Consider the following 25,421-nt stretch of genomic DNA (forward strand, 5'->3'; position numbering starts at 1 on the left):
GTCTACTTATATTTTGCCATCAGGTCAAGATGGCCATTTTCTGACCTTGAAAATAAATGGTTACGAGTTGGCGGTCATTGTAGCAAGGGCAATACAGAAACATAAAAAAGGCTGTGATAGTTCCATATTCTTTGAAAGTAAAGGAGGGTATTCTTCTCTGATCTTCCATCTATGTCAGGGGTTCTCAAGCTTTCCAATGCTGCGACCCACAGGATGAGAACCACAAAGGAGTCGTGACCCACAGGTTGAGGACTGCTGCATTAGAGTATTATAGATTATGGTGCCAACCCTGGGTCTTAGGCAACCCCTGGGAAAGGGTCATTCGACCCCTGAAAGGGTCGTGAACCACAGGTAGAGAACCGCTGATCTATGTGGAAATTACAGCGGGGAGGATAGGAAGACAGCTCAGACAATGAAGATATGTTTGGCCTTGGCTCCAAGGGGAAGGAAAATAATAGTAAAATGGGAATGCACCTCATTTCTTTTCCCCTCTGAGCTGAGACCAGTTCAAACAGTGAAGATATGGTTGGCCTTGGCTCCAAGGGGAAGTAAAATGATAGTAAAATGGGAGTGTGCCTCAATTCTGTTTCCCTCTGAGCTGAGATCACTTGCTTCTTTCTCATCTGAATTGTCTCTCTTTTCCTTTCCCTCTCCACCAATAAGTAGCAGCTCTAACAGCCCTTGGAAACTGATAGGGCTAATAATAATAATAGTAACAGGGAAGAGACAGATCTGCTTGGGCAGGTGGTCATTCAATGTCCACTTGGCCTAAATATGTCTAGGATGCTGCCTTCTATTGGGGACAGAAACAGTAACACGTTTAGTGTTATGTTCTGTCCCTTGATATGGATTCTCAGCCCATGGCCAATGTCAAGGAGAATGGAGCATCAGTTTACGAACTCAAAAGTTGCATGCGAGTTGTGCAATTCACTTATGAGTCGCTACTTTGCACAGTTGAATGTGCATCTCCACACGCCATTTGAAACATCACTACATGTGAAATAGCCTTTCACTTCACTTCTGCAACCTTAGGTTCTGCATTGGAGGAAAAAGATCCATCCAATTCCACAGACAAGGCAAAGCTTGGAGTAATTTGACAGATCAGCAGTGAGGCATGGCAGGGCTTGGGACGCACTGATTTTTTCAATGTGAATTCATTGGCAAAAGATGTCTTCCAAGTGGAGTGTTATAATGCTGGTTGGGAAGTGGCCCCTGCTGTGGCTTTTATTGCAAAGGGACAAGCTTGAGACTTGGTCTTCTCACTCCGTTCTTTCAGTTGTAAGAGAGAGCCAAATTATTACCCAAGATTGCCGTCACACAGCGGTGTGCTTATGCAAATATCACACTGACATTTAGGTGTTGAATAAGGGCTTAACTAATTCCCCCCAAGAAAACGGAGAAAAAGCCCAAGTGACGGTTGCATCAGTCCTAGCTAACAAACGTTCAGAAAGAGAGACTCATATGGACATTATTCATCCAGTGCGTTGGAATAAAGAAGACACAAAGAAAAGTAGAGATCTGCAAGAAAGGAAAAATGGAATAATGTGTGGGATTTTTTTTATTTGAATTGTTGTTGGTCTGATATATGTATTACTCAAATATGGAGGTTGCAGTTTGGATCTTCTCCAAGTTTTCCAAGTAAAATTGACTCCTCTCTAGTACTTGATTCTTGGTACAAGAAATGCATATGCAGGAAGAGGTAATGAAGGCATTGCCCCTATAAATAATGTCCCCCCCCATGACTATAAAGTGAAAAATATTTAGTCCTCAAATCTGTAGCATTGCAGTTAACGTAAAACTCCAGATGAGAATTTAGAAATATAATTCAAAAATGCAAAGAAAAGGGTCAGGCAAATAGAGGCTCTTTGTTATCTCCAGGTTTTCTCAAGATCTCCCTAACATCCCTGTGCCTCTACATTTAAAAAATAAGACTGGGATGGGATTATCTTTGACCCCAAACAGCCTCAAAGGCCAGGAGAACGACCAAACGCTGCTCCGGGACATTGGCTTTGGGTATTATGGTGCAGTGATTTGGATTTTGGACTATGACTCTGGAGGCCAGGGTTTGAATCACTACTTGGCCAGGGAAACCCATTGAGTGACTTTGGATGGATCATATTCTCTCTGCCTCAGAAGAAGGCAATGGCAAACCCAGTCTGAAGAAACTGCCAAGAAAACCCTGTGATAGGTTTAATTTAGGGTCACCATAAGTCAGGAACAAGTTGAAATCACAGTAGTTATGTTCATTGACTTGAACAAGTGGGGTAGGAATTGTCAATTGCTTCATTTGCTCAGAAGTCCATCCTCTTGGGAATGACCCTGAGTATGTTGGAAGCAGCCCCGAGGTGAGATTTATCATGCTTTCTATGTGGGCCTTATCTATATCACCAAGGGTCCTCTTCCAAGAGCCCAGAGCTTGAGGAGCCAGCTGGGCTCAGATCCAATAACACCAGTGGTAAAGCATGGTTTTGCGGCAGTATAACTATGTTGGTGCTCCAGGGATGATGACTTCTTCTCCTTCCCCAAATGTACAAAGGCAGTTGGAGGTCCCTGGCGCATTGTCCCCATCCTGGACATTGTCTGGCTTTAAGAGATGTCCTCAAGAGCCATCCAGTGTCTATATCATATGGGGAAGAAGAAGCAGCCATCACCCACTTGTCCCATAGTCCTACTTTCTGAACAGAAAGCTTGGGATGAGTTTAAACAGTGACCGCTCATGAAAGAAGAATCAATAGTCTGTCTGTGCAACATGTTTCTTTTTTCTCTGAAGCTTTTCATAGAAGCAAGAATGACTGAATTACAACATCTTTAACCAGGGAGGGGGGAAACGCCAACGTTTTGTACACTGAGGATTGGTGGATATCCTTTTCATCACAGGTGCATTGGTGGGGTTTGCTGTTACCATGTCTTTCCATCAAGGAAACGTTCTCTGGCAGGTCATGGGCCCTGTCTACACCTTACTAGTCTGCATGTTCCCATTGGATTCGACGCTTCTCTGTGGAAGCATGCCGTCCTGCAAGCGACTGCTCTTCTCCTGCCGCTGTTCGGTTGGGTCTCCATCTTCAATGCCGTTGCCTGCGTGGAGACACAAGACCTTCTGAAAGCTCTGCTTGAAGTTTTCAGAAAGGAAGGCATAGAGTATGGGGTTGGCACAGCTGTTGGCATAAGAAAGGATCACCACGAAGGAGAAAACCCCCACCCCCATTGGCTCCTCCGGTAAGATGAATATCAAATTGACAATGTTCACAATGTAGAAGGGAAGCCAACACAAGACAAACACGACGACGATGATGACCACCATCCGGGTCACTTTCCTTTCAGACCGCCGACGCCTTGTGGATCCAACTCGGATCCCAGATGACTTGACTTTGATGACGATGAGTAAGTAGCAGAGACAGATCACCAGCAGAGGTCCGAAGAACCCCAAAACGGACATGTAAATGATGAATACAGCAGACCATATCTCAATTGGGTCGGGCCAAGACATGTTGCAGGTAAGATAGGGCTCCTGGACATCAGCAAAGATGATCATAGGGAGGACCACCAAGAAGGAGAAAGTCCATACTGCCAGGCTGGTCAATTTGGCTACCCTCGGCCGGCGCCATTTGGTTGACTTGATGGGATGGACGACGGCGAGATAGCGGTCGAGACTCATGACAGTTAAGCAAAAGATGCTGGTGAACTGGTTGATGCCATCGACAGCAGTAACTAGCCTACACATAAAGGTCCCAAAAGACCAATAGGAGATGGCATACTGGACAGCCAGGAATGGTAAACCAAGCATGAAAAGAACATCAGCGATGGCTAAATTTAAAATGTAAATGTTGGTCACTGTCTTCATCTTGGCATAACGCAGAACCACGTAAATGACCAAGGTATTCCCGCTAAGTCCGATGGCACAAACCAGGAGGTATATGATCGGGATGTAGCTGGAACGGATGTCAGAAGAAGCAGGGAAACCTGCGAGGGTTTCATTATCTGTCGCATTTGCCGACAAGGAGACATTGCCATCATGCAGAAAAAGGGTGGAGAAATACAACGGATCCATGCTCTTTGTCCCAGTGTGACTTCAAGAAAGGGAAAAGGGACTATTCCCAAACATCTTCTTTCTGCAGAAGGGAGAGAAAGAAGCAGCCGTGAATTTGGGCACAACTTATATATTTATCAAAAGATGTTGTTGGTAGACCAAATCCAGAAATTCTTTTTTAACGCATTAAGCAGCTGCCTTGTTTGCGATGCACCATGATGCATCAAGATCATTAGCAAGCCGGATTGGCAATTATTTATGTATTAAGCAGATGTTTTCTTTTCACCCAGCCATCGTCTCCTACAAATTAAAGGAAATAAAGGAAAATGGGAACAAAAATGGGATCTTCTCAAAAGCCATAGGGGTTTTAGGATGCTCACAAGAGTTAATCTAGCAACAAGAACAGAGAAATCGAGTGTGTGCTTTCGTTTCATGCCAGGATAATATCTATTCATAAGTCTGTTCTGTTTCTGAATTACCTTTTTGCCAAATCTAACAAATGATAATTTTGCATTAAAAATACACATCATTGTATGCCTTTTAGACTAAAAGAGGGAAGTTGCATACCCTTCGACATTTCATGGATAAATACCAGGACACCTGTGGCTGAGCAACATCAGATTGTAGTCAAGATGGCAAAAGCTGTCAATGAGGAAGAACACATAAATCATAAACTGGGAGAACCAAAAGTCTGGAACTGCTTACAGACTGCAATAAGTAAACCAAAGCCCCAAACTTGGGAAAACACCATTTAACTGCTTCTTCCAGAATCCCCTTGCCAGCATGGCCATTGACTATGCTGAGATAGTAGTGATTGTGTAAGTTATAGTCCCTCCAATGTAACTTTTCTAAGATCTGCCCAAGGATCGTTGCCAAAAGATGCACCTTTTTACCCACTGCTGAAATAAAGATTCATTCCACCACCTTTCTTAACTTGATCCGCAATCTCATGTCTCCACTGGTTTTTGAAGCAAGAGGATATCTGTCCCACTGGTTAAAGACATATTGAGGAAAAAGCCTGGCGTTGCGGTTTGAGCCTTGGACCAGGACTCTGGAAGACCAAGGTTCGAATCCCCACTCAGTCATGAAACCCACTGGGTGATCTAGAGAAAGTCACACTCTCTCAGCCTCAGAGGAAAGGAAGGGCAAATGTTCTCTTAACAAATCCTGCCAAGAAACCCCCATGGTAAGTTCACCTTAGGGTCACTATAAGCCAGAAATTATGGATGTGATAGGCTTGGCATTGTGAGATGCATTGTTCATGCTTGTGCATTGGTTTGCAGGTGCACTAAAGAGGTGTCACTTTGGGTCTCGAACTTGGAGGGATCCTCTGAGTCAATGACCATTGATGGTTACTGGCTACAATAGAGGGATGGAGCATCCCTGTTAAGGCGCAGCTATCTGAGAGTAGCAGATTCTCTTGAAGGGAACCACCAGGGAAAAACTTATTTTTTATTATTATTATTATTATTATTATTATTATTATTATTATTATTATTATTTTATTCATTTATTTCCCACCCTTGCTCCAAAAATGGGACTCAGGCTGGCTTACAATATTTAAAACAAAACAGTATGTAGACAGATCTTGTCACACCTTGGAGACTAAAATGAAAGAAAGAAGTTGGCAGACTTCGGCACAATTGCAAGCATACAAAAATAGTACATTAAAATGGAATTAACCTTGCTTGCCTGGTCCTGGCTCTGGTTTTTCCCTTTTTCTTCTTCTTCCTGGAGAGGTTAAAAAACCCAACCCTTGTCTTTTTCCCAAGCCTTTTGGGAATCCCTCCCATGCCAGCTTGACTCGCTGTCCGTCCGTCCATCCATCCACCCATCCGTCCAGCCTTCCATCCCTATGGCCAAGGTCAAAGGACCTTCACACAGGTCTTCTGTTTCTCCAGGTTCCTTCCTTACCTGCACATCTCCTGAGGGTTTAAGCATCAATCCCTCTCCTTTCCAGGGCAAATGCAGGAATAAAATACCCAAAGGAATAAGGGATCTTTTAAAACCAGTACTGGGGAGGAGGGAGAGCTGAGAAGGTAGGGAGGACGATGAGAGATGAGCTGGATGTCCTTTAGAGGCTCTGATCAGTGGGCTGCACTACCACTTACAGCTCATGCCTCCCTTTGGCAAGAAGAGCATCTCCTTTTAGAGGCATGTACTTTTACAGACCCAGAGAGTCGGTGGAGTGGGTTTAAAAGGGACCCCATGGAGGAGCACTCACTGAACCTTGCTGCTTTTTTGAGAAGCACAGAAGCAAAGGAAAAAGCACCAGGCATTATGTGTAAATGCATCAGTTTAAAGGGCTCCCCAGGGGTCATCTAGTTCAACCCCTCGCCGGTGTGGGAAACCTATGGCTTAAGCATCCAACAAACAGACCAAAAAACACAGCCCCGAGTTCAGGAACCATGTATCATTATTTAATTGGTGATTGCTCTCATCATTGGCTACATCATGGCTCTTTATGATCTTTATAGTGGCCACATCATGGCTCTGAAGACAGGGACAGTGTACCCCAATCCTTACTATTTAAGTCACGATTGCTATTATTGGCTGCACATCGCAATGCATCCTTATCCTTTCGCTTATTATTGTCCTTAGCATTGGCTGCATCATCGTTCTGAATACAGAACAATGGATCATTATTTAACTTATTATTGTTGTTATTATCGGTTGCACATTGCAAAGCATCCTTATCCTTATCATTTAAGTTATTCTTGATATTATTGGGTACACACGGCAATGCATCCTTATTCTTATCATTTAACTTATTATCGTTGATATTATTGGCTGCACATTGCAATGCATCCTTATCTTTACTATTTAACTTAATATTATAATTATTATTGACTGCACATTGCAATACATCCTTATCCTTATTATTTATTATTGGTGTTATTATTGACTACACATTGCAATGCATCCTTATCCTTACCATTTAAGTTATTCTTGATATTATTGGCTGCACACTGCAATGCATCCTTATCCTTATCATTTAAGTTATGATTGTTGTTATTCTTGGCTGCAGTCAGAACAATGCCGGAACAACTGAAGACAGAACAATGCATCCCTATCCTTATTATTAAATTCTTCTTCTTTTTCAGGATGCCTTGGACTCCACAGATAAAACCAAGATTAAGAAAGCCTTTATCTCGGTGCTTTTGGACAGCTCAGGATGCAAGCTTCCAGGTCACACAGCACTACTGCAACAGGCATCTTTAAGGAATGGGAAAGAACCCAGGAAAGGTTTGCAAAGCCAATTCCTTCCAGAAGCAGAACATTCTTTCTCTCTCTGACCTCCTTTCCCTCCTTCCCTCCATCTCCAAAATTTTAAAAAGGACAAAACACAAACCAAACCTTTGCAGAAGGAATAATATTGAAGCTCCAGAGTCTCCAGCCACAAGCCATTCCCACCCAATGCTAGCTCCTTTGCAATGTTTTTTTTTTTGGTGTGGCTTCACTTTTAACCCGCTTTCGACCCGCAACAAACCCCTTTACCTGCTGGAGGTGCCAACCAGAAGCCTAGTCTCCAGGTGCTTTTGCAGGGGCTCCATCCCCTCGCTCTGCTTCCCTGCAATTCTTAAGGCTGAGTGCAAGAGCAAGCCGGAAAGCCACCGGTTGTGTGTGTGTCTGTGTGTGTGTGTGTGTGTTGCATGGTGGGAGGGGCTTGCAATTAAGGGGGCGGGGCTTACAAACAGGGCCGCGGGAGCGCGCACAGAGGAAAGTGATGCTGCATCCTCTGGAGTCACTTTTGCAAAGAGAGCTCCAATGGGTCCACAAGTCATTTTGCAGCATTGAAATGCTAGACAGGCAAAGATGGCTTTTCGTCCCCCCCCCCCCCCCCCTAGATTCATGGTGAAGATTCAGGAGCACAAGCAAGCTTGAAAGTCACACAGATCTCTGTGTCTCTTGATCATTCCTCTTAGATGTTCTGGGTTTCCTTTTTCTTTGGGCAAAAAGTGCAAAAGGGGATCAGTCAGGAGAGAGATCTTGGAGCACCTTTGAGACTCACCGAAAGAAAACATTCAGTGGTAGCTGTGTTTAACATCAATTTGCCATTTAACAAATCCAAAATCCATTAGCGATGCCTTTATTGGCCGACCGAAATGCGCAATGGACTTGTTGCAAGCTTTCGAAGCTTTGGCAGCTTTCCTAGACTTCAGTTTACTTCCTCAGATGCATATGGGTTTCTATATGAGTCTCAGGCCTGTTACAGACTGCCAAAATAAAGCTGCTTCGGGTCTCTTTGGAGGTATGCTATTTAAATGATGCCTGGGTCCTAAGAGTCCGGAGGTCGCACCAAAGCCACACTCCATTCCTAAGCACTGGAGTTCACCTTTGGTGCAGTTCCGGATTCTTAGGATGCATGCATCATTTAAACAGCATACCTCCAAAGAGACCCGAAGCAGCTTTATTTTGGCAGTCTAACAGGCCAAAGTTTTGGGAAAAGAGCAGGATACAAACACACATATAATATACACAGTATATATCATGCTGCCAACTTCTTTCTTTCACTGAGTCTCAAATATTTTTGTTGTTTTCCTAGTTGCTAGGTTTTTCTCCTCCTGCCATTTTAAACCAAAACAGTTTATTCTATGTGCTTTTTTACTTTTATGTTGTGTGTATTATTTTACCATTGACTTGCTGGTCATCGACCGTAATAATAATAATATTAATATTAATATTTATATCTCGCTCTTCAGCCAAAAGGCTATCAGAGCGGCTTACAAATGGCTAATTTGACATTTCCCTGCCGTCAGGTTTACCGCAATAAAGTTATTTATTCATTCGATCTCTGTACAGACTGATTCTACAGACTAACAGGGCTATATCTAGGGAATTAGTATTTTAAAATAGGTTGCAAGACTTTTTAAAAAGTTTTCAAAATCATATGTGGTTTAAGTGTCGGACTATGACTCTGGATGGATTTTCTTGGTTGGTTTATAGATTGTCTGGAGGTTGTGTTTCCTCATCAGTTTCCCTATTCTGTCTGTGACCCTTTTGACGTATGGCAAAAATACCTTCCCTTTGGGTGGTTTGTCTTCACTGTTATGGGTTTTTCTCTTCTGGAACATGGCCACGTAGCCCGAAAACCCCACAAATCACTTCAAAAGTGTATACAGTTTACCAACTGTTTGTTCGTCATTCGAGCGCAATTGCATTTCAAATTCGAACCGACCAGCTTCCAGTACTTTGTCCTGGGTGGGTGATGGATATTATTGGAAGGATGGGTTTTGAAAGTGCCAACTTCCTGCACTTTCAAAATACATTGATCAAGGAATAACCAACACCCGCCCAGTATAAATCCCTTTCAGATGCCCTGGGTCCAATTGAGTCCAAAGGTCTTTGCAAGATGGCATCTCTGACTCAGGAGTTCAGGTCTGGTCATGGTACTTTTTTTTTTTTATCACTCAAGGCCTTCATTCGGAGCAAAGGAGCTCCCTTGGGATGAAGCCTACAAATAAAATATGTGCATTGTGTGTCTCGCAGCTTGTTGGGCTGCTTGGCAATTGGGAACATCTACCCATTTGGCTTGTTCTTGTGTTCCTCTTTACATTTTGCTTTTCTTTCTAAAGCTAGAGAGCTTTCCATTTCCAAGAAAGGAGCAAACGTGTGGATTTTGGGAAGTGCTTATGAAAAGCCAAGAGAAGTAACACTTAGGGCCCATACAGATAGGCCAAAATAAAGCTGCTTCGGGTCACTTTGGAGGTATGCTGTTTCAAGGATGCATGCGACTTAAGAGGCCAGAAGTTGCACCAAAGTTGCACTTAGGACTGGAGCATGGCTTTGGCGTGGCTTCCGGCCTCTTAGGACATATGAATCATTCAAATAGCATACCTCCAAAGTGATCCAAAGCAGCTTTATTTTGGCCTGTCTTTATGGGCTCTTAGTCTCAAAGGTGCTACAAGATCTCTCTGCAAACAGTTTAAGCACTATAGCTCCCTCCTATAAAATCCTGGGATTTGTGGTTTTGCAAGCGTACTTCCAAAGTGACCTTCTCTGCCAAAGAGCGCAGGTTCCTCCCCAAACTACAAATCCTAGGATTCTGTAGGACGGAGCCGCAGCAGTTAAAGTGGTGTCAAAGTGCATTATTTCTACAGTGTGGATGTTGTAGGTAACAGATCTCTTGCGATGCCAGGTCATTCCACAGGTGTATCTCAATACTCATCCATCCATTTCTCTTTGCACACGAACCTTACCATGTTGTGTTGTTGGGCCAAGGATAAACGCAAAAGTTTCACCCGGCCCTCTTTGCATTTGAAGAGGCAGGAAAAAAGTATATGCCTGTGTATAGTTCTGTATGGCTCTGGTTGTTCTGCGCTCTGTCTTTCCTTCATCAAGATGCGCCATGTGTTGTACTTCCCACATGAAGTTAATTTACTGTTACGGCTTTGCAATTAAAGCTGCCGAACTGGGTCAGCATTTGTGTGTTTGCTTGAAAGATTGCAAGAGATATGTGCAAATGCCTCGGCTCTTGAACTGTTGTCTTCTAATTCAATTTGGGAGATTAAATTCCGCTCGTGTTTTGGGTGGCCCTTGTTGATGGAAGCGACGGCAAAGTAAAACAAAGAGAGTCACTGAGTGGGAGATAGATATGTCAATTGCAACCTTCAAATGTATACCAACCAGAGGCATGATATCAGACATATAAGTCACACCATTACATAGGTGCATGGAAAAAGAGTCAGATGCGCCATGAAGCGCAATGCGATGTCTACAAGAATTTCAGCGTGCTTCTTCTAAAATGCAAGCTGCAATGGCTCCTTTTGAAGAACATGAACAAACGCTGCAGAAATGTTGTTGGTCCAAGGATGTGTGCATGTGTGTTGAGTGCTTTAAAGTCACTTCCACCTTCTGGTGACCTTAAGGTGAATCTATCCTGGTTTTTCCTTGGAAAGATTTGTTTAGAGGAGGTTTGCCATGGTCTTCCCCTGAGGCTGAGAGAGTGTGACTTGCCTAAGGTTTTATTACACCTTCCCTTCTCCTCAAAGCTAGGATACAAGGCGCCTTCTCAGAGAAAAATAAATGCAAGTTAAGAAAAGCAAGATACCGCAAGCAAAAACGTGTTGAGAAAAGTAACTTTGCTTTCCTTACATCCCGCTATTCAGAGTGGATGATGATTCAAAGAATCCAAAGTAGCTCAAATTGGGAAAGGGAAGAAGGGGAGAGAGATTCCAAGAGAGAGATAAATCTTCTGAGCCGCGGCCATTACATTTCGAAAACAGAGAATTAGTGTCAATGCGTGAAGGATGAGGCGCACTCCTCCACTGCGCGACCTCTGATGGATACTACTTATGACTGGTGGCACTTAGTATGAAATATGGGCACGCGGGGCAGGCAGAGCAGTGGCAGGAGGTTGAAGGGAAGGAAACCGCAAACATTGCTCCTGCCCATCAAATCTTTTGCGCTGGAGGAACCAAATGTCAGTGCACAAGTGAGCCGCACATCTGCTTGTTTCAGGAAGGCGCCTTGTGGGAAACTTTTCACCGAGAGCCCTTGCAGCCCAGTCAAAGAGAGAAGCAACAATCCGGCAAACTGAAGTTAAATAGTCAAAGGTTTTCCTGGCTGGCATCCATGGTTTTTTGTGGGTTTTTGGGCTATGTGGCCATGTTCTAAAAGAGTTTATTTCTGACGTTTCGCCGGCATCTGTGGCTGGCATTTTCAGAGCCTCATCTCTGGAGTTGCCAGTCACAGACGCTGGTGAAAAGTTAGAAATAAACTCTTCTAGAATATGGCCACATAGATCGAAAAACCCACAAAAAACTATGAAGTGAAATACTTTCCCATCCTGCAGTTTTTTGACCGGAAGAGATTTAGGTTGCATCTGTGCTGCAGAATTAATGCAGTTTGAGAATGCTTTAACTTCCATGGTTCCATGCTATGTAATCCTGGGACTGATAGTTTGTTGTGGAGAGAAGGCTAAATATCTCATAAAACTACAGATCTCAGCATTGAAGCATGGCAGTTAAAGTGGTGTTAAACTGCATTCCTTCTGCAGTGCAGATGCAGATGCAGCCCATGTTTCTTGGCCTGCTTGCTTAGGCTTTCCAAGAAGGCCTTGTGGAGTTTTTTTGGTGGGTGAAGGAGTGGATTTTGCTACACCTGGTGGCTCTCGTGGCAGCAAAGCTGTCAATCCGCTCTGGCTTTTAGTCCAAACTTTAAAGGACTTAGTCAAGGTATCTGATCCAGCCTGCTGAAATGGTCTGAATGTTGGACTAGGTCTTCCAGAGACCAAGGTTTGAATTTTTAATACCATTCCCATAACATTCTTTGGTGGATTCCAGAGTCAGCCATTGCTTCTTGTGGGTTGTGCATTAATTTCAACCTCCTCGTCTATTAAATTTGCCTGCTCTGCTCAGCCATGGAAACCCACTGGCTGAGCTTGGTCAAGCCACACTCTCTCAGCCTTAAGATGAAAGCAATGGCACCCACTCTTGAACAAATCTTGCCTAGAAAACTCCGTCATAGCGTTGCCTTTGGGTCATGATGAAGTTAGAAATGACTTGAAGGCACACGCCGACAACAACAACGGGCTCTGGAACGCAGAAGGTATATTTAGATGCGCTTCAGTATTTATGTACCTGCATTAGTCATTGCTGGCACCTGGCGTATGCGCGAAGGTGCCCATTCATCCTTGGTGCCAGTCGGCAATCGTCAAGGGAGCAAATTAAGGAGAAGCAAATGGTAGGGATGGATGATGGTGATTGATCTGTTTACGTATTCCTCTCTAAGGATGAGCTCCTCTGTCACCAGGCTTCGCTTTTCTGTTCGCAAATGAAATGATAATCACATCTTTTTGGGGGGGATAATGATCCCAATTAAAGATACAAAATTAAAACAAGCCACTTTTCGCTGTCGCTCTCCTTTCCTCACATGCTAATCGCCTCATTCCTTTTGACAGCGCAAGCTGGAGACTCTGAAGTCAACGAAGCATCGCATCCGCTCCAGAATCCAGTGAGAACTTTAAAAGATCTATCCGATGGAAGAAGGAAAATGAGTGAATGGGATCTACAAGGAACCAAGGGTGGCAGCCAGCTCCCAAGTCAGTATGATGGCACCTCTAAAGGAGATGCCCAAAGGGCTGAACTTATTGAATTTACAGGCCCTGGATAGCTCCCTTCAAATACAGTCGGCTCTCTGTATCCATGGATTGATTTTTTTTGTCCATGGATTCAAGCATCCATGGCTTGAAAGTATTCAGAAATATATATAAATTCCATAAAGCCAACCTTGATTTTGCTATTTTCTATATGGGGATGCCATTTTATTTAATGGGACTTGAGCAACCAGGGAGTTTGGTATCCATGGGGGTCCTGAAACCCCCGGCGGATACCATGGGCTAATAATAATAATAATAATAATAATAATAATAATAATATCCAATTGTATGTAATGGGACTTGAGCATCCCTGGGTTTTGGTATTCATGGGGGTCCTGGAACTAAACTACCATGGGCTCATTGAAATAATAATAATAATAATAATAATAATAATAATAATAATATCCCATTGTATTTAATGGGACTTGAGCATCCATGGGTTTTGGTATCGATGGAGATCCTGGAACCAAACCCCAGCAGACACCAAGGAGCCACTATAGTAGTAATGATGATGATGATAATGATAGCAACAACCCATTGAATATAATGGGACCTGAGCATCCATAGATTTAGGCATCCGGGGGGATCCTGGAACCAAACCCCAGCAGATACCAAGGAGCCACTGCAGCCTAAAGAAATATTGAGGGATTGAGAAGGCTTTGAAGAACTGGTGGAGACTTCGGAGGACACAAATGAGTCTGCAATACGCCTTTAGGCTGTGATATGCCTACCCTTGTTGTATACACACAAACAGACAGAGACATATTCAAAGCTGGCTGATGGAGCACAACAACCATTGCCATTTAGAAACAAGAAAGATCATTTCCTAGCTCTTGCCAAATCCTCAGAGCCGAAATTACAATCTGTAACAATTGCAATTAAAACAGGCGGGCGAGTAACCGAGCTTGCGAAATTTCCATTTGCAATAAGCTCTGGAGGAGAGGGCCTTGTTTCTCCCCCTCTCTTTCCCCTTTTGTGTTTTATATGGCAAAGCAGCAGAGGCAAGCGATTACAGCCGGAAAGAGGTTCAGAATGCTCTCTACCGTTTGGTGGGCGAGGAACTATTGGTATTATTTTGCTACGTGTCGACTCTGGATGCTGCAATAACAATTCAAGCAAACCAGTTCTGAGGACTTCTAAGAGAGAATGACACACACTAAAGAGCCGGGTAATTGGTACGAAGTGAGCGCTTTGAGCATCTGTTGGTTAAGCTCATACTGCTTGAATGCAGAACAACAGGCAGAAGAAAAGGAAGGAATGTGCTGAATTATTTCAGAGCCAAAATTGCAATGGCTAGTCAATGGACCCTCTTTGGCAAATATCCCATTGTAAAGTGGATTCACTGTGCCATTTCATACTGGAAAGGCGGACTTCGGCGTGGACAAGTCTTTACACCGAGAATTAATTGTCTATATGCAATTTTATGAAAAGGAGACATTTTTCAATCATTATTCCGGCCAAGATTTGCCATCCCAGTTGCATTGTGTAAATGCGCACTTACAAAGTTCCATGGCGGTTGTGATGCATTACTCTTCTGCTGAATATTGGCATTGGCTGGCATTCTTTTAGTGACATGCCCATTGTGCATTGGGCACTTTGCTGGCTCCGCGACAGACGTTAAACAAATGCCCAGTTCTAATTCCTTCAAATGCACGTCCACTTAGTATAATAGGATATTTGCAGTTATTCATTCCCAGGTGGAAAAAAACAGGTTTCTGGAGAGTCAGGAGATCCTGAGCAGACAGAGGATGGATCAGAAAGAATTTTGCTCCAGGTTGCAGAGGGATTATTCTGCAGAGTCAGAAGAGATCCCAAGGGTCCATCCGGTTCAACCCCATTCTGCCATGCAGGAATACCTATGAAGAAATATCTTCCATACAGGATTCTGGACAGTGTGTCTTTTTGCGTGTCTGTGCATTAAAAAAACATTTTCTAAACAGTAAACTGGATTTTTTCACCAAAAAGTCCCTCAGAATAATCCCTGTGGGACCCGGAGCAAAAATTCTTTCTGATCCATTCTCTGTCTGGACAGGGTCACCCAGCTCTCACGAAACCTATTTTTCCGCCTGGGAATGAAGAATTGCAGATATTATTTCCCTTGTCTAGTGTTGCAAGGCCGTGAAAATAGCAATAAAAGATGGTCGAAATTCATGATATGCAAGATCGATAATGAGGCAGTAGCCTATGAACAAGTTTGTGTTATTCTCAAATACCAGATGAAAAGTATTGATATCAATTGAGCTAACCAAGTGTTTCTCTGTAAAATTAACATGTTGCCCACATCCATAAATCACACGATGCACAGTTTTCTGTCTTTAGAAAGGGCCCACACCCCTAAAATAACAGGATTTTTTGGGGGGGTGTCCTGTTCAGTATATATAAAAGAAGAAGCTTCCTAACCTTCAGTTCAGGGACATTCCTTATAATAGGTCTACCTTATGGATGTCTTATGCATGCCTATGTTCCCCTATGGAAGTGGTTGGACATTTTTGTCTGATGTAGAATATCTGCATTCAGTTCAAGGACAGAGAAGCCAAGTTGTGGGTCATGCAATTGTACATACACATCACACATGGACATACATTGTGCATAGATGCATGAATGCACCTGTGCATTTGGTTGTGCATGCCCTTGGGCATTTGGTTCTCTTGGTTCAGTTGCGCAATGCTGCCATCCAACCCAAGGTTTGTGCAGCCCCATTAATGCACAACCATGCAACAATTAATGCACAACTATCTTCCCTTACGGAAGTGGTTGGACATTTTTGTCTAACGTAGAATATCTACATTCAGTTGAAGGTCACAGAAGCCAAGTTGTGGGTCATGTGATTACATTACACATGGACATACATTGTGCATAGATGCATGAATGTACACGTGTATTTGGTTGTCCATTCCCTTGGGCATTTGGTCTCTTGGTTCAGTTGGGCAACGTTGCCCTTCAACCCAAGGTTTGTGCACCCTATTAATGCACAACCATGCAACAAGTAATGCATAGCTGTGCATGCAGCAATGTGCAGGGTGTGAAATGGATGTGGGATGTTGGCCTTATTCCATTTTTCTATCATTCATATTTATCCCAGTTCTCATGTTCCCGCTGGCTTCTACCTGCCCCTGTGTGAAACATCTTCCAAGTGAATTGTGAATATGTTTTTCTCTCAGTCCATTTAATTTTCAGTTCGGCGCATGATCAAGCCACAGAATCAAATGGTTTATCACCAGAGGCAACCAATTATGCCCAGGCCATTATGGTTGGTTGAGGGTGAGGCGTTCATATTTATGAAGCACACACTGGTATAAATATAGAAAAAGCATTTATGGTAATGCATTTCACAGAAATTTGCTCCGGCTGTAAAGCTGGAGCTTTATCAATGAGTTACGATCGCCACATAATCAATAAGAAGCTATTGCTTTTTATAACCCAAGGATGACAAGAATGGGAGAATTAAATGGGTTCATAGTTTGCGTGCCCTTGGAGGGATATATGACTTTTCCTTGTTCCAACCTAAATCCATTGGCTTTGACATCCCCCCCCCCCCCAAATTTCCCCAGTTTTGGCTGGTTGCACTTGCATGGCAGGGATGGTTGGCAGAGGGAATCTACTCCGGGTTTTAGTCCGAATTTTAAAGGGTCTATCCAAGGTACAGAAACCTCCGTCTCAGATGGATTCAGTGCCTTGGATGGCTCCTATGTACTAAATATGTTCTGCTTTAAATGTTTAGAATTGTTCGCAGACTTGGATGCTAAATGCAGCGACTGCTGATGGCTGAAAAGGGAAGCTGCTTTGAGTTTGGATCTGAACTTTTAAGGATGTTTTCAAGCTGAACTTGTTGGGGTAACATGGTTCAGTACCTTGGACACCTTTTTAAAGCTTCAAACCAAAACCCAGAGTAAAAGTTTTCATAGCTAGAACTACGCACACAGAGAGGATATATGTGTGTGTATATGCGTATGTGATATATATATATATATATATATATATATATATATATATATATATGTGACCAAGGCTGGAAACCTGCCTGGAGGGTTGAAATTGTTTGCCATCTGCAACCAGAAATAATTCGCCATCTGTTTAGTTAGTTTCTCAATTCCAGACAACATTCTGGAAATAAAGTTTGCTTTCTCAAAGTTTGAGATATTACACATTTGCTCCCCTGGAAACAATGTTTTGATCTTCCCCCTTTCTCTTTTCTTTTCCTTTTTGAATGGTCATGACAATTGATAGTAGGTCAAAGTTAGTCCCATGGACGCAGGAGATACAAAGCTTTCTAGAAAAGCCGTGACAACTCAGGTAGCCCTTAGCAAACCGAATCTTTGAGAAGCAACAGTGGGACAGTGTCTCAGTTAGGACTAATTGAAATGTCCTAAAATAGTCCAACACGACGCCACTGTAGGACCTCTTTTCCTACTACTTCCCAGTTTTCCTAGCATTACCATCTTTTCCCATTGAGTTAGAAAGCACAATATCCTCAAGGCAAACTCAGGGGCCAAGGTTTCCGTAATTGAACCAATCCACTTGTAGTATGATCTCTCTCGTTTCCTACTGCTTTCCACTTTGTTGCTTGTTGTTGTGTGCCTTCAAGTTATTTCCGACTTACGGCGGCCCTATCATGGGATTTTCTTGGCAGGTTTCTTCAGAGGGGGTTTGCCATTACCTTCCTCTGAGGCTGAGAGAGTGTGACTTGCCCAAGGCCTCCCATGGAATGGACCTATTAAACCCATTTCCATGGCTGAGCCAGGACTCAAACGCTGGTCTCTGGAGTCATAGTCCAATGCTCAAACCACTACGCCATGTTGGCCCTCATGTGTTCCACATTATCTTTTCCAATGAGTCACATTATCTCACGATACGTCTAAAGTATAACCGCTTCATTTCATTTGCAGCTTCTAGGAAGAGGTTTGTCTTTGTGTCTTTAAGGTCCTCTTCTTGGAGACAGTGTACCTTCAAATGTGAAAGACTATGACATGGATGACCCCCTCAGAGAGCATTTGAAGGGAACATGGTCCCAAATATTCAGATCTGCTTTCATAGGCCCATTCTCATAACCTGAATAGAACAAGGCATTTTCACCAAGCTTCTCACAAACTCTGAGCAACAGATAGTCCTAAAATGGCTGCCAGGTGCCTCAGTCATTGATTTCCAGGCCACTGGCAGGTCTTTCTCCAGAAAGCATTTTTATGACGACCGCTTACAGCTTCTTCTTCTTCTTTTTTAAAAAAGGAGAGATGAGAAATGCCACATTCTTTTTGCAGAATGAAGAACCATTCACTATCCCTTGTAAGTTATTTTCCAATTTAACAAGAAGAGGTGAGTCAGGAGAAAGTAACTTATTGCCAAAATGTCCTGCTGGAATGTGAAGCGCACCCAAGTCATTTCGAGAATGGCTTCTGGACAATTTATTTCTCGCCTCGGCCGAGTCGGGCGGCTGCTTCCAAGCCTCAGCCATGCCAGCAAATCCCATTTTTTAAGGTTATCTTTCTTCAAGAAAGCAAAGCGGTTAGAAATCAGTTCACAAAATAATACCTTCTGTCTTTTTTAATGGGAAAGTGTGGTGGGTACGGAGTGGAGAGGACATTGATCAAGACCAACCAGGGACAGTTGGTGACATCCATGTCAGCGAAGTGAATGAACTAGCTCTGGGTTTTGGTTTGACTTTTAAAAGAGCAATTTCAGCTTGAACTTTTCTCCATGGTGATGAACCTATTTTGAGGGACAGACCTTGGAAAGATCCATTGCAGCTTGGACCAACCCTCAGAATAGAAGCAGAAGCCATTGGTGGCTTCGGTGAATGCTCAGGGTTGTCACCTCTCCCAAAAAAGCAAACAAGGACCGAGTAGAAGCTAGCAGGAACATTGGAACTGGGATAAATATGAATGATACCAAAATGGAATAAGGCCAACTTCCCACATCCATTTTACACCCTGAAAATTGATGCATGCACAGCTGTGCATTATTTGTTGTATGGCTGTGCATTGGTTGCAGAAACTTAGGGCTGAATGGCAACATTGCACCACTGAACCAAGAGACCAACTGCCCAAGGGAATGCACAACCAAATGCACATGTACATTTGTGCATCTATGCACAATGTATGTCCATGTGTAATGTAATTGCATGACCCACAACTTGGCTTCTGTGACCTTCAACTGAATGTAGATATTCTACATGAGACAAAAATGTCCAACCACTTCCATAGGGGAACATAGCCATGCATAAGACACCTATAAGGTAGCCCTATTATAAAGAGGAGCAGAGGAAAAACTAGCCGTGACACGACTGTCTTGCAATTTGCTTCTGAGTGAGCAATTAGGCACATCTTGGCATGGATAAGATGGCATGGAACGCCTCTCCAAATCTCTGCCCTGTGTGCCAAGCATGACTCACCAAAGGGAGCTGTGTCATCTGAGCACCCTTCACTGTGCGAGAATCATCGGTGGATCCCTCTTTGCTTAGCAACAGCTCATTGGAGTGGCCCCGCCAAAGAAAAACCACCCCCACGCCAAGCTTCATCTCCAGCCTTTTGCAGACTTGCCAGATATGTCACTGTTGGGGCTTATTTTTATTTTGTTTTTTTACCCACGTATTTTAAATCTGGCTGGCCATGCCCACCAGGAGCATCTGTGATGCTGAACAGATTGATGGGACACAGTGAAATGAAGAAGAGGGAGCTCAGTGTGCCATGGAAAATGAAACCATTGTGATGGGACCAAGGACCATTTCATGGCCATCAAAGACCAGGAGGAACTTAGATCCCGCTCTTTGTTGATGTTGCTGTGTTCCTTGAAGCCGTTTCCGACTTATGGCAATCCTAAAGTGAACCTATCCTGGGGTTTTCTTGGCAAGGTTTGTTCAGAGGAGGTTTGCCATTGAGAGCATGCGGCATGGCCAAAGTCACCCAGTGGGTTTCATGGTCAAGCAGGGAATCAAACCCTGGTCTCAAGCGTTGTAGCGCAACACTCAAACCACTACACCGCACTGACTTCTAGATCCCTCTCTAACCTTCCCTATCCATTCGCAGGTATGTGGGCCAGTGGTGTCTGGTGGCTTCCATGTCGGTGGGGTGGTGAATCTGCTTTGAGATGTAGTGCCAATTTTAATAGAACTCTCTGAGCTGCCAAACCCATTCCCAGCAAATACCTTGGAAAGCTCTTTTAATGCAGAGTGGGTGCATTGTCTCATTAACAGAAAAGCCACAGCTGTCACTGATGTGGGTTTTGCTACCCACATTGTTCTCCGCACAGGCTAGCCTTGGCAGTGTTCTAAAAAAAATCACACTTCTTACTCATTGCTGGAGGCAGGATTTTTTCCTAACAAGATCCCCTTTGACTCTAGATTTGTGGATATAAATCCAGGATATCAGGATATATACAGTGGGTCCTTGTTATTCGCTGGGGTTTGGTTCCAGGACCCTCTGTGGATAACAAAATCCGTGGATGCTGAAGTCCTATTAAATACAGTGGTCTAGCAGAATGGTGTTCCTTATATAAAATGGAAAATCAAGGGTTGCTATTTGGAATTTATACTTACTAAAAATATTTTCAAGCCGTGGATGTTTGAATCCATGGATAAAAAAATCCGTGGATAAGAAGGGCTGACTGTATATATAGTTGGCAAGGGTTAAACCATTAATCTGTTATTGGCATTCCATAATAAAATAATCATAATTTGTATGCTGGGGGGAAAAAACCCCAGCTTCCAGTTAAGTCATACATGTCAGACTTTTTTGGGTTGCAATTCATTAATAAGAAATATGCATGTTCTGGTCTCACTTCCCTTCCTCGCTCTCCTACACATTCGGATGAGCACAAACCAAGGAATGCTAAGGTTTCATGTCTCCTCCTCCAGTTTGAAAGGGAAGGACAGTTTCGAACGAGGTATGCAAGAATACCAAGCAACCCTTCGCGGTTCAGATGATGATGACTTATTGAGAAGGAAGGGTTGACGTACCACTTCGCTGAGCCACTGTTTCAGTCGGCGATGCGCATCTATCCTCTGTTGATTTTTTTTTTTTTTTTGAAAAGTGCAAACCCAATTCAGTACCTCTTTATGCTAAGGAACAAATCAGTCACGAAATTGCCTCCAACTGACACTGATGAAATTGTGTTTACACGCCAGGCTTGCGCGTCTGCGCTGGGTGGCGAGTTTCATTTGCATGCTAACAAACTTGAGCTCTGCTCTGCTGGGATGGAGAGATGATTCCTGCAATGGTTCGCCGCAGAGAAAGGCTGTTGCAAGATGGTCCCCCATTCCCTGTAGTGTATACAGATGAGGCAAGGGAGACAGTTTCCACGTTAGGGGTGCTGTGTATCCATGGTGGGATATATTCCACCTTGATAAAGGAGCTAAAGGTGCTAAATTCTACCTCCAATATCGATTCAGAACTTGGGTAGTTCATTCAAAGGCTGGAATAAATCCAACAGTAGATTCGCCGCACCTCTGCAGAGATCTGGCTGGGGTGAGCAAAATATGTGGCTGGGGTGAGCCTTACCCCAAACAAGAGAGCCAGTGTTGTGTAGTGGTTTGAGTGTTGGACTAAGACTCTGTAAACCAGGATTTGATTTACAGCTCGGCCATGAAACCCACTAGGTGGCATTGTGCCAGTCACATGCTCTCAGCCCCAGGGGAATCATAGGCCTGTTACAGACAGCCAAAATAAAGCTGCTTCGAGTCACAGTGGAGGTTTGGTGTTTCAATGATGCATGCATCCTAAGAGTCCAGAAGTCGCACCAAAGCCACGCTCCAGCCCTAAGGACTGGAGTGTGGCTTTGGTGTGGCTTCTGGACTCTTAGGACGCATGCATCATTGAAACACCATAACTCCACTGTGACTCGAAGCAGCTTTATTTTGGCTGTCTGTAACAGGCCATAGAATCATAGAGCTGGAAAAGACTGCAAGGGCCATACAGTTTAACCCCCTGCCATGCAGGAACTCTCAATCAAAGCACACCCAACTGATGGCCATCCAGGCTCTGTTTAAAGACCTCCAAAGAGGGAGACTCCATCAAACTCCGAGGGAGCATCTTCCACTATCAAACTGCTCTTACTATCAAGACGTTCTTCCAAATGTTGAGGTTGGATCTCTTTTCCTGTAGCTTGCATCCATTGCTCTGGGTCTTATTGTCTGGAGCAGCCGAAAACAATCTTGCTCCCTCCTCAATATGACATCCTTTCAAATATTTAAACAGGGCTATCATATCACCTTTTAACTGTCTCTTTTCCAGGCTAATGGCAAACCTCCTCTGAACAACTCTTCCCAAGAAAACTCCATGATAGGCTCACCTTAGGATCGCCGTATGTCAGAAATGACTTGATGGGCACACAGCAACAACAACAACCCCCAATAATAATTCTGCCCCACCATGAAATTTTCTTCCAGCCACCAAATTTCTAGCAATGCAGAGTGAGTGGATTTAAAATGGAAGCATCTCTTTCTGTTGCATGTTAATCTAAACCCATGTTAACTCAAATCACCATACCATTTTTAAAAGACTCTTTAAATTAAGTTTCCAACTTGTTTTCAGGATATATTCTGCATCTTGGACAGCTCCTTTAGAGTTTGCACTAAAACCCAGAGCAGGTCTGTTCTGGCTCTCTGACGTAGAAGCCGCTGGCCATATGCAGACATTCAGAATTAAATTACCCTCGTCCTCATGGATTATGTAGGACATGTAAGAAGTATTTGTGGCAGAAGGCAATGCAGAAACAAGGAACACGGAGGAAGCTAGTGTCGCCAGTGCACCGAAGCCTTTATGTCGCCAAATGTTTCAACAGATCTTTTGAACCAGAAATGATGACCTCAACCACACACAAAAACAGAAATTTGGCATAATCTAGTTTGTTCTGCGAAGGAAACAAGTGGCTCTGCTGAAAAACCAAAGCGCTTTTGTCAATAGTAATGACTTTACTTGGCATAACACCACTCTCTGCAGGAGAAGAAAGAGAACAGTAAATGACTTGCCGTACCACTGCCCCTTATTTGGTTTTTAAAAATAACTATAATTAAGAAATGAAAAGACTCTCCTGAAGAGCCTGTCTTTCATTCCTTGGCCATGTGTATTTCGACCCTTGGAGACCCCATGAATTTCATAGAGTTTTCTTAGACAAGGAACACTTGCCAGTCCTTTCCTCCGAAATACAGCCAACAGTAACTGGTATTCATTGGTGGATTTCCATCCAAGTCTTAACCAGGGCTGAGCCTGCTTAGCTTCCAAGACTGAACAGGATCTGGGGTCTTAAGGCTATTTAGGAATCTCTAGGTCCTCCAGCATGAGTCTACTGGAAAATGACCATAGAGTTACAATGGAGGACCTAGAGGTTCCTACAGAAAACACTCCTCTGGGCATTTGTAGGTCCTCCAGTATGTTTCTATGGTCAGTGTCTGGTAATGTTGACATCAGTTGCACTGGAGGACCTAGAGATTCCCAGATACTGTTGTTTTTTATTTGTGTTTTCCCTACTTTCATGGGGTCCTGTGCCCCTAACCCAAGCAAATGTGGAGAGCCCACTGTACTGCCTTCCTACTCAATCCTTTCCAGATTTGTTGGACTACACCTCCCATCACCCACTGCTGCCTGGAGATTATATGAACCGTAGCATCATCCATTTCGAAAGTGCCAGGCTGCGGAGGCCGAGGCAGTGCAACCATCTTGCGCTGGCTGAGCAGAGCATCGACCCTTCACACGAACCCTCCAGATGGCCCTGAGTAAGCCATGCTCTGTTGTTTTTCTTGGCAGGGTAACTCTGGCACAGGGTGCCTTTCGGTGTCAATGTCGTGCGGTGCCTCTTTCATTTCAATGCACAATCCGAATCCAAGATTGTGCACAATTTATCAGAACTCTGTAGATTGGAGTGTTCTCAACACGATGCCAGACAATATCTTGATTGACGCTGGAACATGCTGCTCCCCATCTCATCTTTGCTTCTCAGACCCCATGGTTTCTTTGTCAGTTGGGATCCTTTGCCACCCGCTTCTCGGCTGTCTCTTTTTCTTGTTAACGATTTATTACTCATCTGTCTAAATCCTGGCCACATGCGGAGGAAGCAACAGGGGTTCCATGATGATTGCGGTCTTTCAGCTTGGTCCAAAGAGGACCAATCCATCAGCGGAAGGTCATTTCGACACATAAATGCCCTGAACTGCAGATGGAAAAGATGGAGAGGGGATGGAACGATCCTTGGATCTAACAGGACACAAGACTTTCACTCAAGGACCATTCACACTATATAGTTACAGTGGTACGATTCCACTTTAACTGCTATGGTTCAATCCATGATTCTGGAGTCCAGGGTTCAAATCTGCACTCAGGAATGAAAACCCACTTGGTGACCTTTGGCAAGTTACCTTCTCTCAGCTTTAGAGGAAGGCAAAGGTAAACCCTTTAAACAAAACATTACCCCCATAGGGTTGCCATCAGATGAAGACTTGAAGGCACACAACAACAACAACAACAGGAATTTGGCCTGCAGGGAGCACCTGAGGTTGAAAATTGGCCCTTGTCAAGTTGCCCATTCCTGCATTAGGATAAACTGGGATTACACCAACGCTGCTAACTTTTTCTGATGGAGTGTAAGGAGGTATCCAATACCTACCTGTGCAACATTTCCCCCAAAGTGTACAATGTCTGCTGCACCGTTCCAGGTGTAGCTCCATCTCCTGCTTTGCACCAGCCCTCCTCCTGATTTTGGTCTGTGCACTACTCTGAATTTTGCGATGCTATTTCTCAGATCAAAAGGTGCATATCCAGTGGGGCAAGTTTCCTGCAAAACAAAACAAAACATGCATACTAGAGAAAATTGCATTTCTTTGGTGAAATAAATGCTTATAATGGCTTTGAAAAAAACACCACGGCCTAGTAAAGAAACTTGGCACAAATTTACAACATGTGAAACTGTTATGGACCGAAAAGACTCACTCCTAACTTTTCATCCACTCCTAACTTTAATACTTCACACGCAGTCCTTACATCCCACCTCTCTTTTTTTGCCACTTTCCATGCCTGCCACTAAGTCGAATAAACTCCAAGTGCTTTAAGTCTCTGCATTTGTTCTTTAAAAAAACTTCTTTTTCCTTACAATAATGGCATTCCTTGATGCGTGCCAAATCCAAAATCTCCAACTGGATGCGGCAATCCTTGCACAGCAAATGGTTGGTATGAAGTTTCTGGAGAGAACACAAGGCAAATAAATGGTCTTCTCTGACCTCTCCAAAAAGGGACTTACACAAGCTAAGTTGCAAACAGCCTTTGCTTGATACCTTTTATGTGACCCTCAGAGCCATTAAAATAGTCCTTGCCA

The 25,421-nt window shown here is 43.6% G+C and overlaps 1 protein-coding gene across 3 annotated transcripts; it reads right to left on the reverse strand.

Annotated features, from left to right (window-relative positions):
- Nucleotides 1-1,556: 1,556 nt before the first annotated feature.
- Nucleotides 1,557-24,772, reverse strand: LOC149306224 (somatostatin receptor type 5-like). 3 transcript variants are annotated; one of them, XM_089539852.1, is made up of 2 exons: nucleotides 24,717-24,772; nucleotides 1,557-4,109 (listed from the first exon to the last, which is right to left on the reverse strand). In XM_089539852.1, the coding sequence occupies exon 2, from the start codon at nucleotides 4,046-4,048 to the stop codon at nucleotides 2,951-2,953; it is 1,098 nt and encodes a 365-aa protein (XP_089395978.1). In that variant the 5' UTR covers nucleotides 4,049-4,109; nucleotides 24,717-24,772; the 3' UTR covers nucleotides 1,557-2,950. The 3 variants fall into 3 exon arrangements, with proteins under 3 accessions (XP_089395978.1, XP_089395976.1, XP_089395977.1); XM_089539850.1 differs by lacking the exon at nucleotides 24,717-24,772 and adding an exon at nucleotides 7,526-7,654; XM_089539851.1 differs by lacking the exon at nucleotides 24,717-24,772 and adding an exon at nucleotides 5,711-5,741.
- Between the last annotated feature and the right edge of the window lie 649 nt (nucleotides 24,773-25,421).

Source organism: Sceloporus occidentalis, unplaced genomic scaffold (assembly GCF_023333645.1).
Source record: "Sceloporus occidentalis isolate IW3139 unplaced genomic scaffold, rSceOcc1.0.p SCAF_10, whole genome shotgun sequence".
Lineage (NCBI taxonomy): Eukaryota > Metazoa > Chordata > Lepidosauria > Squamata > Phrynosomatidae > Sceloporus > Sceloporus occidentalis.

What these genes read in the sequence shown, in the direction of transcription:
- LOC149306224 (XM_089539852.1), bottom strand. Translation starts at nt 4,048, where the DNA reads ATGGATCCGTTGTATTTCTCCACCCTTTTTCTGCATGATGGCAATGTC.